This window comes from Danio aesculapii, chromosome 17 (assembly GCF_903798145.1).
Source record: "Danio aesculapii chromosome 17, fDanAes4.1, whole genome shotgun sequence".
In the NCBI taxonomy this organism is placed as follows: domain Eukaryota; kingdom Metazoa; phylum Chordata; class Actinopteri; order Cypriniformes; family Danionidae; genus Danio; species Danio aesculapii.
Genome location: NC_079451.1, coordinates 9,252,601 through 9,272,103, shown reverse-complemented (window position 1 = coordinate 9,272,103; position 19,503 = coordinate 9,252,601). Strand labels below are relative to the sequence as shown.

The following is a 19,503-nucleotide window of genomic DNA, read 5'->3' as shown; positions in this document are numbered from 1 at the left end:
AAAAAAATGCCAAATGTAAATTTTGTATGTTTCTATAAAGCTTTTAGAGTGGCTGACTAGTATTGGTAACCAAGAAACCAACAGTAAACAAGACAAGCATAATGCAGAGCGCTGGGTTAAATCACATGGGTTTTATGCTTGCTACATCAGAGTTCAGCAAATATGATTCCATCTCCAAAAACTGCCTCAAACAAGCATAACCTTTCTTTTTTTATGCAGAGTTGAGCATTTCCGTCATTCGTTCGTCATGTGATACTTCAATATGTTAATTGATACAGGGTAGTGGAAATTAAGCTTCTTACTACTTGTAGTGCTACATATCATCAAGACTGGGAAAAGAACACAATGCTACAGACAGCAGGTAAATGCTTCAAACATTGGCATTCTGCGTGTTTATGTCTTGTAAATTAAATACTACAAGTACTAAAAGTGTATATTTACGTTATTATAGTTCTTATTGTGCTTGATTGGAACCTGCTCTGAAATAGGAGCTAAACTATTCCCTGAAGTTTTGTTTCTAGAACTAAAATCATTCTCAGTTTATCCGGTGTGAACACACAGAAAAGCGAGTACTTTCCAATATTAGGAACTGTAAGAAAAGGTTCCTGTGTTAAATTAGGCCTTTTACTTTACAACTTTACAAAGTTCTTTACAAGAACTTAAAATCTTTACAAGACTTAACAAGAATAAAACTTTAATTTTATTTTTACAAATTTAGTTATTTATTTTATTTACCATTCAATAAAAGTGTCCCTTTTATTGCCCAAAATACCCACTGAAAGCTTGGATTTGCATTTGGTGATTTAAAAAATCTTTAAAAAAGTCTCACATCTCTGTCTCAAGTCTCACGTCTCTGTTTTAGTTATTGATTAATTCAATATTGAAATCATACTTGAGTAATAAAAGTACTATAGTTGTATTGCTGTGCTTATCTGTTTGCAGGGGCGTAGCAACCAGGGGGAATAGGGGGGATACGTCCCCTTCACTTTTAAAGACAAACCATTTAGAAACAGGTGATTAATAATAATTTGAATGTAAACTTTTGGATCTCATACAGCTGCACCAACATGCACTAGTTTTTTATATTAACTGAAATATAAGTAAATGGAACATACAGGGCCTATGTTTCCTTTACAAATATTGAGAGCATTACATATACTATTCTAATACATAAAATCACTGACAAAAGCTAACACGTATTCTAATATCATATATAAATCATATAAATAAATAAATAAATAATGAGGCTATTTATTAAGAAATGAAATTGAATATTTATTATTTATAGGAAATGAAAAAAAATACTACTTTAATAATAATAATAATAATAATAATAATAATAATAATAATAATTATTATTATTATTATTATTATTATTATTATTATTATTATTATTATTATTATTATTACTATTATTATTATTTGTAAAGTAGTATTTTTGAGGATAGTAGGATTTGTTTAACTATTTTTTATTTTTTGAAAAAAAATTGACACTTGCAAACCACTGCAGAATTGTTCTAACCAACAGGCCCATGACATATATACAGTACAGATAAATAAATAACCTACTATAAATTAAAAGCATTAACGTATGCTGTTTTTTTTTGTTTGTTTTCATTTAAATAATAGGTCACCTACAGCTTTCATCATGAGCCACGGCTGTGTTCAAAATGACATCAATGTTTTCAAAGTGCACTGTGAAAGGAGTGCAACTGTAAATATGAAGATCACTAAAACTGAACTGTAAAAATACTTTGAAAGCAAAGTACACCTAAGAGTGATGACTTTAATGCTTTTTTTTAAATAATTCCAAGCTTAAATGTTAGAATAGTATAAACGAATAGGGCATGGGGGGATAACTTGGAATAGAACACAGCCAGGAACTATGTTTCTAACTACAGCTCTAGAGTTGCAAGCATACAAGTATGCGACGCAGTTTGCAAATGTCCGTTGGAACGATGGATTTGAATAACGCCAATTCAACAAACTATGTTTGTAGCGACTTAACTTACTACTTTAGTTGGTTAACCATGGTTTTCGGAAATGCACCCAGGTATATTAGCGGCCACCCAAGTATATGTAGTGACATTTATTCTTTTACTATTATCATCCTTTTACACTTTTTTGTATCCGCCCAATAGTCAAACATCCACAATCGATTAACCAGTGGAAATACTTCTCTCGCCCTACACGTTTCCTACTTCTCGTTGCTTCTGTGTGCGCTAGAACTGTCAACACCCTGCAGAGACGCACCTTTTTGGGACCTAAAAATGTGTCCGTCTGGGGTTTCTAAATCTCCTAAAATGAATCTCTGAAATGGATTTGGCTTTTGGTTTCACTTTCTAAGCCGTCATTAATTGTATTCATTTTTGCATTACATTATTATTTTAAGCCTGATTTACATTCGCTTGGCTTCACAGCTGACAGCGCGAACATTGGAAACATTATACAATAAATTATTTGATCTAAATGACTCGGATAAACTTTTCTATTTACTCAGAGAGGACGAAATTACATCTAAACTGGGTAACTAATATGCACACCTAAGTAACTAATTTGCCTTATTTAAATAATTACTTTTTATTCATGTAAATATTATGCTTTTTAGAGATTTTTATTCCATAGATGATTTTATTCCTTTATGTCATTTATTTCTCATTTGCTGTATATATATTTTTTATTTTATGTTGTTGATATATTACATATTTTATATATATCTAACATGCTTTGGCAATACTGCACAAAATGTCAGCAGATTTTACTTGTCAGTGGGTGCACATGGCTCCTGAATAGAATAAAAGTAAAACAAATAGTGGATATAAAAAAAAAAAAAACTTTAACTCATTGGAAAAAAAACAGTGTATAATATATATAAATATTGTTAAAAATAACTTTTTATTTCGCGTGTAGGTAACTATGTGCTGAGGGTACAGGGTGTGTATCAATCCGGCTACCACCGAAGGTATATTTCAAACCTGTGGGAAGCACTGTATGTAATAATTTCCATGAACTTACAGTATCTCTTAAATGTCTATTTAGTTTAAACTTTCCACCAACTAGCAATAGCTTTTCTTCAAAATGTGCAATCTCAGACTTTACATATGGTTCTTTGCGCGAGTACTTCAAGATGACAACCTTATTAGTCTTAAAGTAGCTCTGTCACATCTAAATCTTCCACACTTAATTAGCTTCAAGTTTTTGGTCTCAAGAAGTCCCTCTTTCCACATCCGTGTCCATTTGTTAGCCACTTATCTTAAGATGGATGCCACTGGAGCTTTGGAGGACGGATAATGAACTGCGAAAGAGCTGCTAGATATGCGAGTCTGGAATTCAAACTATTTTCTATACATAAAGAAACAGCTGTTGGGCTCATACTTTGAAGAACGATGGGGTCCCGAAATGGGCCTTTTCGCATTAAGCCCCGTACCCTGCTAAGAATGTGTGTGTGTGTGCTTCTCGAATAACTTCTTGGCACTAACTAAATGTTTTCCATTCAAAAATCACAGTGACATCTACAGCGGTGGTTCTTACTTGAGAGGCATCTTGGGAGAAAACGGCGTCGAAGGCAAACATCTTTGGGGCGGGCAGCACTGCTCGTCTATGCACTGAGGTGGGCTGTGTGTGGAGTGAGGGGTCGTAGAGGGTCAGCTGTTTCTTACGCGTGTCCACCTTCAGGAAGGACATGGACTCGGATGAATCCACAACCCCAAGAGATGGACAGATACGCATCATCACTTTGACCTGGAAATGGGGGAAGAGAAAGAAACGATAAAGAGAAAAGAAACTGATAAAGTATAAGCAGTTTCAAATAAACAATAAAACAAGAACATAATATAACAGTATAACAAGAAAATATAATAAAGAATATACCAAAAACATTTTCATAGCAACATTGTTTAGTGCATTGTAAAAAAAATGTTCGGTTCCACACAATTGATTTGTTTTGGGACAACATGAAGGAATTAAGTTAACGTATTATGTGTTTAAGAAATTTAGGTACATTAAACATAAAACAAGTAAGTTATCCCAAAACAAACTTAAGAATTGTTTTGTTTCAGCTCATTTTAAATAAGTACTCTGGTCAGCGCCAGTGATGTAGTGGTTAGTGATTCGAACATGCACTCCGGTGCGCAAGGTGACCTGAGTTCAATTCCGCCTCACGGTCCTATACCGATCCTTCCCCTCTCTCTGCTCCCAATGCTTTCCTGTCAATACTCTCTACTGTTCTATCCAATAAAGGTGAAACCTCCAAAAAATAAGTAAATAAATAAAAATAAGTACTTTGAACAAACATCAGGTTTTTTTTAAGTATAGAGAGTGTAGTTTAATACAGATATTTATACTTGGAGTATTGTATAGTATGGAGGTTGCATTGCTTTCAAAACCTTGCACTTGAAATGCATAAGCATGCTTTTTCAGGTCTCCAAACTGCATTTTGCATAAATGAACAACCAAGTTAAAAATATTTTAGCATTAGATACACTGTAAAAAAATGCAGGGCTCCATGGAATCAATTTGTGTTGAGACAACATGAAGAAATGTAATTAACTAGAAATGATTGAACTGCCTGTTAGGTTCCGTATTGATTATAAATATTCTTACCTTTAAAGCTTTAAATAATCTAGCTCATGCTTATCTAACCAACTTTCTGTCTCGCTACAATCCAACTCACTCTTTAAGATCTTAAAACTCAGGGTTAGTACCAGAATAGCAAAGTCTACTAAAGGAGGTCGAGCCTTCTTATGGCTCCTAAACTATAATCACCCTGGTAATGTCTGAGACTCAGACACACTCTCTCAGTTCAAAACTAGATTAAAGACCCATCTTCTTAGTAATGCATACACACAATGCATCACATAACGGTATGATGCATGTGCACCATGTGAGTGAGTGGGCTTGACAAACCACCTGTTAGACACACTCCTCCTGTCTTAATGGACCAGAAATTTTGTTAGAAATATTTAAAGGTTATATATATATATATATATATATATATATATATATATATATATATATATATATATATATATATATATAATAACATATATTTGATTGTAACTTTAATTTAATTTGATTGTAATGCAATATTTTGCACCTTTGGCAAAGCTGCTTTGAAACAATAAGTATTGTAAAAAGCACTTTACAAATAAACGTGAATTTAATTGAAATGAACATAAAACTATTAAGTTGTCCCAAAAAACTCACAAATTGTGTTGTTTTAAAAGTAGTTTGAACAAACAGCAAATGTAATTTAAATTTTTTTTTAATTTTTTTTTTTACTGAAAATAGTGTGTAAACATAAACTGAGACTGTAATACTCTGTTGTAAGTCAAATAAAATAGGTGATGTGTGAGGGGGTTAGTGAAAAGTTTAATTGACACAAAAACTGCAAAAGTTTATGCCCCCGTTGCTGTTTTAGTAATGTTACAATGGTCAAAGAAGTTTAGGAACTCTCTCACTCTAGCACTAAAAACTCTGGGATCAGTTGAACTTTTTAAAAAGCATTGAAAGACATCTTTTTGGGCAAGCTCTTAATTAATAGTATGGTTGAGCTGGTTTTACATTGGTGTTTCTGTTCTTGGATTTTTTACTTGTTTTGATATATTTACTTTTGTTTATATGTTTTCTTTTACCTGTTTTCCGGTTTTCTTTTATTGTAAACCACTTTGTGACTTAATGACTGTGAAAGGTGCTATATAGATAAACCTTTACTTACTTACTTACTTAATACTTACTTACTCAATGCATTTTTCAAACTTAATATTTTTAATAACTAATTTCTAATAACGATGACTTTGCTATGATGACAGTGTACAATATCTTACAGGTTACTTTGCAATATATTATATTCGGCTTACCTAGATACCACTTTATTTTGATGATCCATTTGAGTATTAGTAGACTGTAAGCTTACTATCTGTTGATACTTCTCCTTCAACAGACATTTAACTTACTATAGGAAATTTTGCAAGTACCTGTCAACTTACACTAACCCTAAACCCAACCTAACAGTCTACTTATAATCTTATGAGAATTAGATTGCAAGACTTACATTCAATAAACTTAACATCAAAATAAAGTGTGACCTTTACCTAGGTTAATTAGATAAACTAGGTAAATTAGGTTAATTAGTTTTTTCTGTTGCCAATTGGTGAAAAATATTAAGAGGGCTAATAACATGGACTTTAAAAAAATATAATAATAAAAATTTAAACTGCTATTATTCCAGCCAAAAAAATAAACAAGAAAAAAATATAATACAATATACAGTGAACATGCCCTTACTCTGTTAAACATAACTTGAGAAATATTTGAATAAGAATAAAAATTTCACAGAAGGGCAAATAATTTTACGTGTATATATATATATATATATATATATATATATATATATATATATATATATATATATATATATATATATATATATATATATATATATATATATACATATACTATAATTAATTCACCAAAAATAATGTATAGCAGTTATGACTGTTGAGCAGCTGTTCCTGTTTCAACATCAACTCATTTTACAAACCAAACAGCTGAATAATGAAGGGAACTTTCCTTGAAAAAAAAAACTGTAATCGCATCATCGCTGTTGACCACACACAAAGTAAACCAACAAAACCAGCCATTAACAAATAGACCATCTTTAGCAATGCCACACATAGTGAAGATTGTGTCATGGTGCGCTGTTAAGACCATTTGCAGCGAATACAGTAAAGAAAAACAAACACACTTAAGGAAAGCCTTATGCCCTTAATACAGCTTTCAGAGCAGCACAAAGCCACAGTCTTCCACGGGTGATTTGTAGCAGAGATATAATTACAACATTCAGGCTCCAGTGCTACGAAACAATGTCTGCACTACTGATCCTATTCCATGGCACCCGGGGCCAAGCGGCATGCCTGCGCCACAGCGGCGGCCCGGTATGAACTCCCCCTTTTCCGCTCCGCAGGGGCCGATTACACTGATGGACATGTGCACGTGGTGAACGAATTACGCCGGCCGTGACATTGGAAATAGGCTACCATATATGACGGGCCCCCGAGTGGGACCAGCCACCCAGACACCACAGAAATGTGGGACTGTCGAGTTTTACATTTGTTGGCAATTTGATACGTGAGGAGAGTTTGATCCCTGTAGTGTGGCTGCTGGCTTCACACCTCCTAAACTCTGCTCTCGAAATGACGTCCTACAAGCTTCTGAAACAATCCAAAGTGTAATTAACTCGATGTGTTAAACATCTACTGACAACTGGAGCTCGGGTGGAGTTATAAGTGGACAATTAAATAACTGTTTAAAGGGACAGTTTGAAGAATATATCATAACAAACAAAAATCTAATAAAAGCCAATGGTTTGACTGCAGTCAGTGTCACAACATCACACGTTAGAATGAAAACGTTGTATTTATAAAAAGCCTAAAAGGCAGAAATTAAATTCTCCAAAAATGTTTGCCAAGCTTACAATTAAATTTCATATTAAGAATCAACAATAAAATTAAACAACAACTGTGTCTTTAGTTTCATTTCTAAACATTCGAATTTCAAATTCTGCAGAAACTTACGTCTGGTACGAGCCCCTCCCCTAAAAAATTGTCAGTCCAAAGCAATCCCTGATTGGCTCTTGTATAGCAGGCGGAGCTTCATTCAGCAATAATGACCATTACACTTTTCCCCATTAAAACTTATACGAGTGACATGTCATGTCTAATCAATATATATTCTTTAGTCTTTGCTTTTACTTTATCGTCAGGGTGCGAATTACAGGGGGGTTTAGGAGGATTGACCCCCCTAATTAACGCTTTATCCTCTTGTAACTCCTCTTGTAACTCTTTGCAACAAGACCACTGTACGGATGGAGTCTGATTTAACTTTGTGGATCAGGTGTTTCCATCCAAAAATGTGAATTACCTTTATGCGCAAAACTGGAATGGAGCATAAAAGATGCGCGAATAAAGCAGTGTTTCCATCTAACGAGTTAAAGCGAACAAAATCGTCACTTCCTGATTAACTGGCGCCAAATATCAACATTAAAGAAAATCTTCAAATTTGCCAATCTTTTCTTTATTTGATAAATGACTTGTGCCTAAGAAGACAATCCTGACATGTTGGCGTTTGAAAGCATCAACCGCGGAGCACAGACGCTCTTGACAATTCTGGAGATAATTTATAATATATAACACTAAGGCCCAATCCCAATTCTATTTTTGTACCCCTACCCCTTCCCCTTCCCCTTAAAATCGAGTCTGAAGGGGAAGGGCTGCAAACATTACCCATAAAAATTGGACAGCACTACAGCACCTGTACACGTCATCATATATCATCGCAGTCTCTCGCTTCATATGAGATCAGACGATTGCGACTGCTGTAGTTATTCCAGTTGCCTTATTTTTTTAGTATTTATCTTCAGGAAATCACTGAAGTCATGTATTATGTTGTCATAATGATGTAATGTGATAATAAGTTCGTAACTGTACTGTGCATTTACACCGTGGCCATATTTATCTATGTAAATACACAAAAACAACATTAACCTTATAGCAGACACAGTAAAAAGCTCATTCCCAAACCACTAGACTTTTCTGACAGGGTATTTGGGTGTCATCGCGTGTCAGAATGTTGTGGGACTGCTATACAGGAGTTATTATTATGGATTATAAATAGTGTAATTTAGCCGTTTTTATTTTAGCTTTTTTTTTTTAAGCATGACGGTAAAACAGGGACGCGGTTATGAATCTATTAAAACATATACTTGTTTGTGGTAAAAATTCATAATAATGACAAAAAATACTAATTTGTGGATCTCCTTACTTCCGAGTTCTGCAATACTGCCGTTGTGGCTGGTGTATTCTGGGAAATTTTCTTACCCCTTGGTTTCGAGTGTGGTCCTAAAAAAATCTTCGTTCGAAGGGCTAATCACCCCTTCCCCTTAGCCCTACGCCTTCAAGCTAAAGAGAACTGGGACACCCCTACCCCTTGACGTGACCACGCAAAATGAGGGGTAGGGGTAAGGGGAAGGGCTAAGGAGTAGATTTGGGATTGGGCCTAATACTGAGATGGTTAAGGTGTTTTAGAATCACTAAAACACATTTCAGATGTTTTACAATGTGCTCAAGCCAGCTGGTTTGTTCATACACACACATTTTTATCATCACATGATCTCTTATAACAAAATCACATGGCCTTTTTAATGCGCATACTGTAATTTGTTTGGTAAAAGTGTTACCATCGTAGTTTACACACATCTTTACTTATCGAACAAAAAGTTTTATCTACTCAGTTATGCACATATGTTTTTATGCGCAATTTCAAAATTGATGTGCATCCTGCCGTTTCCATTGAATGTTTTTTTTTTTAATACATAGCCAAAATGCACATAAAAAATACATGGATGGAAACATAGCTGCTGGGAAAATGTTAATGCCAGAACGTAACTTCGGTGATTAACGAGGGACCACTATATATTAAACGTATCAATTTTCAGAAATGATTTGTAATTTTTATTAAAATAACAAATGTTACAATGAAATATTCACACATCTATGAAAAGTGTGGGTGTTATAGTTAAATGGGTTTAATTTAACAAAGTTATTAAATTACAAACTTTGAAAATGGCCAGAATGGTAATTCAGTCACTTTATTTTGATGGTCCATTTGTTAAATTTAAGTCACATTGCATCCACATGCCAACTAATTCTCATTAGATTATAAGTAGAGTGTTAGGTTGAGGTTAGGGTTGGGGTAAATTGACAAGTACTTTTCTTATACTTTTCTTAAACAATAAGTTTCTTATAGTCAGTTAAATGTCTGTTGAAGGAGCAGTATCAACATATATTAAGCAATCTACTAATACTCAAATGGACCATCAAAATAAAGTGTTACCGGTAGTTCTAGTGTCAAAGCTGGCATTTCACACTTTTCTCACATTTGTCATGAGACATGTGAGAACCAATGGCATGCTTATATATCAATGGGAACGATACAGGTATCATTTTCAGCAAATATGCAGTCTTTTTTTTTGGCTTCTGAAGGTTTGGAATACAGTTTAAAAGTCACACTTTTATTCAGTATTTTGTCCTTTTTGGAGCTAGACAGCTACTGAAATTACAGCACATGTCTTGCATCCTTCTGGATAATTTGGTCATTGTGCAAACAAAATGGTTACACAGACGGCTGGGCCATTATTCTAATGCCTGCAGCTTTTATTAGTTCTCCCAAAAGCTGCCAACAACTGGAGTCTATTCAGGCAGCAGCATCAGATGCGTGTTTGCAGTAGTAGGAAGAGGAAGCTCATTAGTGAGGCTGGGATGTAATGAGTCCATTCTCAGTGGGTACTTATCAATCATTTCACTGGGCTACAGCTTTTGGCATGATGCTCTACAATCATCTCTCAGAGCAGGTGGCATCTAATCTGGAACAAATCCTCTTCATCACTATATATACTGTAATATGGTGCTAAAGTCAAACCCTCTGGACCATGAGGAGGGGGGATATGTACATACTGAAGAATTCGAGTCTTGGCCAGAATCCCAATCTGAGAAACCCAAACACACAATCTGTTCACCATCAATAACATACCGTACCCAGACACTTTCTATTTGGGTACTGTATATAGCTGGATGATGGATTCTAAATGCATTCTTGTGAAAGATTAAGGCTGCATTTACATAACAAATGTACAGCCAAAAATGTATGTTTTTACTTAGATTTTAAGAAAAAGTTTCACATTTACACAACATTTTTAAAACAATCTGCATTGACACACTCGCAAAATGGACCTAAAAATCTGCATTACGTATGCTAGGCCAGTATTTGTCACCTTTACTGCAAAAAAAATGTTTCTTATTTAGATTTGTTATCTTGTTTCTAGTCCAAATATAAAAAAAAAAATCTTAGATAAAAAAGCCTTTTCTAGATGAGCAAACAATATTGTCTTGTTTTAAGAAATAATATGCCAAAATGAAGTTCCAATGCGGTAAGCAAAATAATCTTGTTTTTCCTTTGGAACATTTTCATTTTGCTTGTGTGTAATGGTACTATTACAAACAAGCAAAATTGTACTATTTTTCAAAACTTTGTAAACCTTGAAACCAGTTTTCAGTGTCAAAACACCATTGTTGTGAAAATAAACAGACAACATGCAGTTAAAAGAAGAAAGGGTGCCTGACCTTGCCCATGCCAGGGTTCTCCTTGGCCTTTGACCCTGCCCTGAGCAGACATGGTGGAGCAGGTGGAGGGGAAAACTGGAGAACAGCACTAAAGTTAGTAGGGTAGATGGAGGGCTCCTGGGGGTACACCAGTGGCGGCTGCTGCTTCTTCCTTTTGGATGACAGATTCAGCTTCTGAGCAGCCCTGAGATGACAAACAAAAAAATATAATAATATAATAAATCTTTAGGTTCTCCCCGTATACACTATAAAAGATGTCTGTTAATTAACAGTTACTGTATTTTGTGATTGACAAGTGTTTTTTTTTTATTATTATTTACTGTTGTTAATTGTATTTTGGGACCTTGATCTCTGCTTTGTTGACTTTTGATATGGATATTTCAAGTCTACAGTTTAACAAAGTGACTTTTATTGACATTTTAGTAGTTTCAAATAATAAAACATATAAAAAATATTATATAGAAACAAGTCTGTAAAATAAAAGAGTACCGTAATATACTACACCAACCCAGACAATATATCACTTTAAAGGGCACGTAGGTTACACCTTTTTTTCAGATTTAATATAAGTCTATTGTGTCTCCAGAATGTGTCTGTAAAGTTTCAGCTTAAAACACCCATCAGATTTTTTATTCTACCTTTTATAAGTTTCTTTTTTTATACCCTTTTGAATCAGGTAGCAGTTATGTTGTACTGCACCTTTAAGGCTAGTCTTCCCCGCCTGTTTCTACGTGCCTTTCTGCATGCCTTAATCTCCTCCCTCGGCTGATTCAGACAACAGACAGAAATAAAGGAAGAAGATCTCACATAACATTTGTGAGAAATACTACAGTAAGAACTTTACCAATGAGTATTTGATGCATTTATTGTGGATTTGCAACGATGAGTCACACAATGTCATTACAAAGTTCACGCGCACACATACAGATACACACAGTATACAGGTTAATACTGTTGTATGGATATCGGTTATGTTACTGTACAAAATACTGTACAAAATAAACCTGATTTAACGTCCATAAATCAGGATTGAAGCGTCTTCTTTTATAATTGTACTGACATGCAGCTGTGGTGATAAAGTAAAGCTGAAGTAAATCGCTGTACTTCATTACAACCATGCACTGTTTGAAAAACATTTTAAACTTGTAAAACTCACTCTTGATCACATTTGATGATGATTGATAAACCTAGCAAACTGAACCGACCTTTTAATCCCGGTTGCTTTGCGCTCGTCCTCTCTTGTTGGTATGATTTTACACGTGACTACAGGGGCATGTTAATACGCAGCTGTCAATCAATTCGGTGGGGGGACCGCACTCCTACGTCAAATTGCGGTCGGTCTGAAAACCGCTCGAATTGGTCCACTGTTTTCATGTTGTTAAATAGAAAAAAAGGACTGGGTGTGTTTATATCACCCCAATATTACGATCTATACACTATACCTACACACATGTCTGTCCAAACAGCTAGAAAAGTAAATTTTTCACCATAGGTGCCTTTTAAACTATTAAAAATGTTAATAAAAGTCACTTTTTCCAACTTTCAAGGTAAACAGTTGTTTAAAAGATCAAGGTCCCATAATGCAATTCAAATGCATAAATAAAGGGGGAAAATAAAAACATTAATCACAAAATACAAAAAAAGGATAATTTATGGATTTTTACAGAGTAGAAACCTGATATATCATATGTTATATATGTATGTCGAAAAAATCTAATTTCTAAATATTGAAAAAAGTTCCTAAGATACTTTTTCAAAGCCTTTTACATAACATTTTACATAAACCAATGAAGACAACACCCATTAAGCACACAACAAAGATAAAAGAAACAAAACAGATCCCAATATCAACATTATTTATGAGAAGTATGGATCCATATTTTCAAATTACCTCATTATTATATATTTAATTTTTTTGCAAATTAACATCCAAACTATTCATTCAGAACCATCCTTTGATTGATCATGAGAATGATGATCACAGATGTAAATAAGACTCATTTCTTTTTCCATTTAACGGTCATGACAGCTTTGTTTTTAGAACCAGGTGGACCACTGAAGAACTCAATTCACACATTTCCTACTAGAAGTCCTAAACTGAAGCAATCACATGATGATTTTGAAACCCCTGAACTGATTACAACTTTGCATGCCATGTGCATCAGACATTCAGCCAGTGTTTTTTGGGGTGGATACTAAATACTTATAGAAATCCTAAAGATAACGTAGCAAAAAAAAAAAAAGCTTGTTAAAAATTCATGATGAATTGAGAGCAAAATAGTAAAACAAAAACACCTAGCAGGCTTTTGTGAACTTCAACAATTGGTATTTGGGGCCTCTAGATTATGGAGACCCACTCAATCAGATCCAAAAACCTGTAAAGAGATGATGCCAACCCTACAAGGACTTGAAGAGGTGATGCCAAAAGTTTGAGATCTTCGAAGACAACAAACACTTAATACACAAATCACTTAACATGTATTTTTATTCATTTATTCATTCATTTTCTTTTCGGCTTACTCCCTTTATTAATTAGGGGTCGCCACAGCGGAATGAAATGTCAACTTATCTAGCATATGTTTTACAAAACCCACAAAAAGCACCGGGAGAACATGCAAACTCCACACAAAGGTTCGAACCCGCAACCTTCCTGCTGTAAAGCGATCATGCTACCCATTGCGCCACTGTGATGCCCTGCATGTATTAATATTACATGTAAATTTTATTTATTTTGGAAAGACACTATAATTGCAGGTTATGTACAGTATATAGACGAATTAACATGTTTGTAAACATTGAGAATGTGCACGCAGTGAGGTTGCAGACGAAACCCGGGAGTGCTAGCATTTAAGTGTGACGTCATGTGTGATGTAGGTTGGTAATTCGTCTATTGCTAAGCCTTTACACAACTACTTTTCTGATTTTGACAGTAATGCAATATAGTGCACCTTTTGTGAAGCTGATTTGGAACAATAAATAACGTAAAAACATAAACTTGATTGAATTGAAATAAAATATAACGTACAAAGGTGTAGACTGTGGTATGTGTAGCATAAAAACACAGTCTCAATGAATCTGTGAACTGAACTCTCTCAAAAAAAAGTCGATCTGTCAAAGGGGGGTCAATTAAAATTGGGCCAGAACTCTGTCACCGGAGGGAAAAGCGATTTTCTGAGGAACCCTACATGTTTAAAGAATTTTCTTTTTCACTCAGACAGAGGGGTGTACGTCCAAAAATCATTTTGGTCTTTTCCTGATTGATTTAATGGTAGAGCTTGACATTTAAAACTCGATGCTAGAAAATCAGACCTGAAAGGTCAAAAGCCCCCTATCGCATTGCCAAAGTAAACACAGACCAGCTCCCTCTTTCTCCACAGGCAGCCTTTCCCCTCTTTATTTCACAACTAAATAGTCACACTGTGCTCAGAAACCCTTGAAAAAATGTCCTCTAAAAAAAAAAAAAAACGTAAAAGTGAATCTAATGGGGTCAGCCCTGCATTTACCCTTAACAGTAGCCATTTGCTAAGTCTGGCTTTACAGTGACCCAGTTAGAGTCTGGAAATTAATCTGAATATCCCTGTGAGGTGTCACTATAGCTCTCCAGAAAGAGTAGATGAGGTAGTCACTCGAAAACAGCTACGTTCCCAGCAAGCCAATGGAATATAATTATGACTGAACTTTACAATTGTTCTGGTGATTGGTGGAAAAGTGAAAAAGCAAAGGCTATCAAGTGACGTTTGGAGGCTTAGCTCGCATTAAGAAGTACATTAAGGCTGTTCACTTGGGCTGAAGTGTTACGGCGGAGGACTAAGTAAAGGAAAGCTGTCCACAGTGGTCTTTAACCATGATCGCACTAAATGCAGCAATAATCAAGAGTGAAGTAGACCCTGGACAATAAGAACACTTACTGTAGTAATACATTGCAGCTCAAGCACCAGTCTTCATCTTGTTATGCCTTAAACTCAGTTTGGAGGATTTTCAGAGTTCTTTTCTTCTTCAGAAAACCAGGTGACCAAGTAGATTAAGTAAAAGGTGCCTGATGTAACCATCAGATGTATTTATTCATAGCATTTTAAACAAACTTTTTTCAAATTAACTGACTGAAATACACATGTGGTACCACCATCAAGCAACCATTAATCTTACATACATGTTAATGTACACTTAACCATTATTTTAACATTTTCAGACAATGTAGATATAGTTTTTTAAATAGACATACTTTTTTTATCAGTTGTCCTTACTTGACACTGCTGTTTTGCTAGTTTTATTTCCCCATCAGGATCCCTAGCATTTTCCACAATGTTGGTTGCACCTCATGACTTTGTTAATGTAATATTTTTTTTCATAAACTTTTGTTGGGGAGTCACACCACTTGACACCTTACAACAGCGGTGCCCACACATATTTTTTAGCATCCAAGCTACTTACAAAATGACCAAGTCAAAATGATCTACCTAATATAAAAATGCAAAACATATATTTATTTATAAACATATTGAGAATTCTTTATTTTTACAATATATACATACAATATATATTGATGAACCTTAAATAACTGTATGAACCCATATTGTGCAATAGCCTACAACTCTGTACATATTTTAGTCATTCCCTTACTCTGATGACTTGCATTGAATGGAATCAGCCAGTGAAATATAGTCTGGACAGTAGCTGCTGATATTTGGACTTAACCACACCAACTTCGCTAAGTGCTGCAATAGGCGCTGTCGTTTTGCAGGACTTAGCGAAGTTGGCGCGGCTTTATGCACATGTGTGGTTGCCAATGCGTCAAAAGGTCAGATATCAGACTGGCTGCCCTGTATGTCAATCAAGCGACAAATTTCAGTGAGGATGGATGATAGGCTGATGTCTATTTTTAATGCCGTGCAATCTACCCATGCAACCTTCGCGATTGACCGATAGATTGCAATCGAGGTGTTCGGCACCCCTGTCTTACAGCATAAAGTAAGGTCTAAGGATTCATGTCTGACACAGAGGAATTGTTGTTGCTTTTTTTTTTTTTTTTTTTTTTGTTATGTTATGTTTTGTTATGTTTTGTTTTGTTTTTATTTGTTTAGTTTGTATTAATTTTTCTACATGTCAGTTGCACACCATGACTTTGTTGTGCAGTCTAAATAAATGAATTAAAAAAATGTGAAAACACTTTTTAGAACACAAATTTAAGCACTTTATCGTCTATCAAATCTGATCTTTAATTTGTATTTTATATTGGATGCCAGTCAGATGATTGGCTGGGCCATTCTACAGCTTTATTTTTTTCTCTGAAAGCATTTGAGAGTTTCCCTGGCTGTGTTTTGCACCATTGTCCTGTTGAAATGTCCCCCCTGGTTTCATCTTCATCTTCCTGCTAATGTAGATGTTGGACTGAAGCGAATATTTATTTACAATGATGAAATGCAGAGGGTTGCTGAATAACTACTGAGAAATTTCAGCTGCTGTCTGGGTGTTCACTGCCTTTCTGCATCTCACCTTCTTCATGTGTTCAATATTTTTTTCCTGTGTCATTTAATTTTATTAAGCATAACTTAATTTGTAAACTAATTAGATTTTGTTTTCTTTGCATATATGGATTTATTTGGTTGTTGCCAACACCAACAGAATTTCAACTCAACGGCAGCTATGGAAATATGCTTTCTTAGAAAAATGGTTACGTGTTCAATACTTATTTTCCCCACTGTATATAACAAATTCTGCATAAGTTATTATATTAGTTTTTATATATCAGTCCAAAAGTGATGAAAAAAATCATTAAATATTTATTGTTCTGGATGATGAGATATCCTGTGATACAATAAAATCAGTTAGGAGAGGGCAAAGGCAAAAAGAACAAGAGAAATACAGTGAAAGCTAGTCATTATAGTGGAAAATTGCTTATCTTTCTATTTTTTTAAGCGCAAGCCCTGATCATTAGCTTCGGACATGCATGTGTATGTATGCGTCTACACCCTTTCTTTCTCCAGCTCTCTTTGCATCACTCCATGCCTCTAGAAGTGTCAGCCCCTCCCCTGCCTTTTCTCTCTCTCCACCCCTCTTTTCTGTGTCTCCGTCCGTCCCGGGAGCACACTCACCCAACACACCACCGCTGATGAAATAATTATAACATCCTGGAGGAATACAGGAGCAGCTCCTCCCCGGGGACCTGACCACCCTCAAGAGCTGTGTGTGTGTGTGTCTGTATGTGTCTGTGTGTGTGTGTGTGTGCGTGCGTGCGTGCGTGCGTGCGTGCGTGTGTGTGTGCGTGTGTGTGTGTGCCTGCATGTGTGTGTGTGTGTGTGTGTGTGTACTAAGTGATGGAGGGGATTGCAGAAATGTGTGAGCACTGCATTCAGAAAGCATTATTAGTGAGACAGAAGAAATGAGGGAATTAGTCCAAGGAAACAAAGAGAAAGAATGAATCAGACACAGAAAGCGTTTTTTTTTTTTGTGATGTATGTGCATGTGTCAAAAAAGAGGAACAAAATATAATAACATCTAGACAAAACTGATCAATTGATTTGTCCAAACTGGTCAGGAATGAATGAATCAATGAATGAATGAATAAATTAATTAATGAACCAATAGATGGTTGACTGAATTAATTGATGAATGAATAAATGGACCAATGGATGGATGAATGAATGAGTGACTGGACCAATGGATGAATGAATGAACGAATGAATTAATGAATGAATGAATTAATTAACCAATGAATGAATGAATTAATTAATTAATAATGAATTAATGGACAAATGGATGGATAGATGGATGAATGAACCAATGAATGAACTAATGAATGAATTCATAAGTTAAGAATTGGACCAACGGATGGATAAATGAATGAATGAATGTGTGAATGAATGAATGAATGGATGGATGGATGGATGGATGGATAAATGAATGAATGAACCAATGAATGAATGAATGAACCAATGGATTCATAAGTTAAGAAATGGACCAACGGATAGATGAATGAATGAATGACCAATGGATGCATGAATGACTGAATGAATGAATGGACCAATGGATGAATTATTGAATGAATCAATCAACCAATCGATGAATGAATGAATGAATTTATCAATGGATGGTTGAATGAATTAATGAATGAATCAATCAATCAATCAATCGATGGATGAATGGATGGATGAATGAATGAAAGAATGAATGAATGAATAAAGGGAAAAATGAATGAACAAACAAATGAATAAATTGACCAATGGATGCATGAATGAATGGACAGATGGATGGATAAATGAATGAACAAACGAATAAATGAATAGACCAATGGATGCATGAATGAATGAATAGACCAATGGATGAATGAATGAATATACTAATGAATAGACTAATGAATGAATGAATGAATAAATCAATCAACCAATCAATCAAATAATTGACCAATGAATTAATATAACTATTCATCCATCATTGATTGATGAATGAATGAATGAATTAATGAATGAATGGATGAATAAATGAATGAATGAATGAGTGAATGAATGAATGAATGAATGAATGAATGAATGAATGAATGAATGAATGAATGAATGAATGAATGAATGAAGTTTGGAAAGAATAATAAAAACCAAAAAGTACAAATAAAAACATAAATTAATCAATGTACAAATAGTTTTAAGATTAAACCAAGAACAGATTTATTATTAATAATTATTATAATTTTTTTACTAATGAACACTAATACTTTTGAATTTATTAGCATGCTTATTTTCTGCATTTTTACCTCGAATTAGAGATTTTTCCAATTTTGTTCAATGTATTAATTCTCCAAGTACCCTTTTAAAACCCCAAAAAGTGTCAAGCTTTGACATTAAATGCTTGTACAGTACTGAAGCGCCGCATGAATCCACAATAACAGCTCAAGCATGCTCAGCACGCACACCTGTACACTAATGCTGAAATTAATTGCTTGTTGAAGCACACAAGTGCTCTCTCTCTCTCTCTCTCTCTCTCTCTCTCTCTCTCTCTCTCTCTCTCTCTCTCTCTCTCTCTCTCTCTCCCTCTCTCTCTCTTCAATTCATTTCAAAAGAGCTTTATTGGAATGACTTCTCAAGTATTGCCAAAGCATTACAGATCACATAAATAATGAATATGACAGTAAAGTGATAAAATAATACATATATATATATATATATATATATATATATATATATATATACGTAGAAAAAAAACACAATTTTAAATTTTATAAATATTATTGCACATAAGCAAGTGAAAAAAAAGACTAATGAAAAAGATAATGAAAGTAAATAATAATAATCTCTCTCTCTCTCTCTCTCTTGAATTCTCTCCATCTTCACCAGTC

At 34.6% G+C, this 19,503-nt stretch overlaps 1 protein-coding gene across 2 annotated transcripts in view; it reads right to left on the bottom strand.

Moving 5' to 3' along the window:
* The window catches only part of kif26ab (kinesin family member 26Ab), a 182,380-nt gene that overhangs the window by 24,153 nt on the left and 138,724 nt on the right, over positions 1-19,503 (bottom strand). For both annotated transcript variants that reach the window (XM_056476627.1, XM_056476628.1), the window contains 2 exons: positions 11,178-11,361; positions 3,532-3,741 (listed from right to left, as the gene is read on the bottom strand). In XM_056476627.1, the coding sequence (XP_056332602.1) occupies positions 3,532-3,741; positions 11,178-11,361 (394 nt within the window). The remainder of the gene's footprint in view (positions 1-3,531; positions 3,742-11,177; positions 11,362-19,503) is intronic.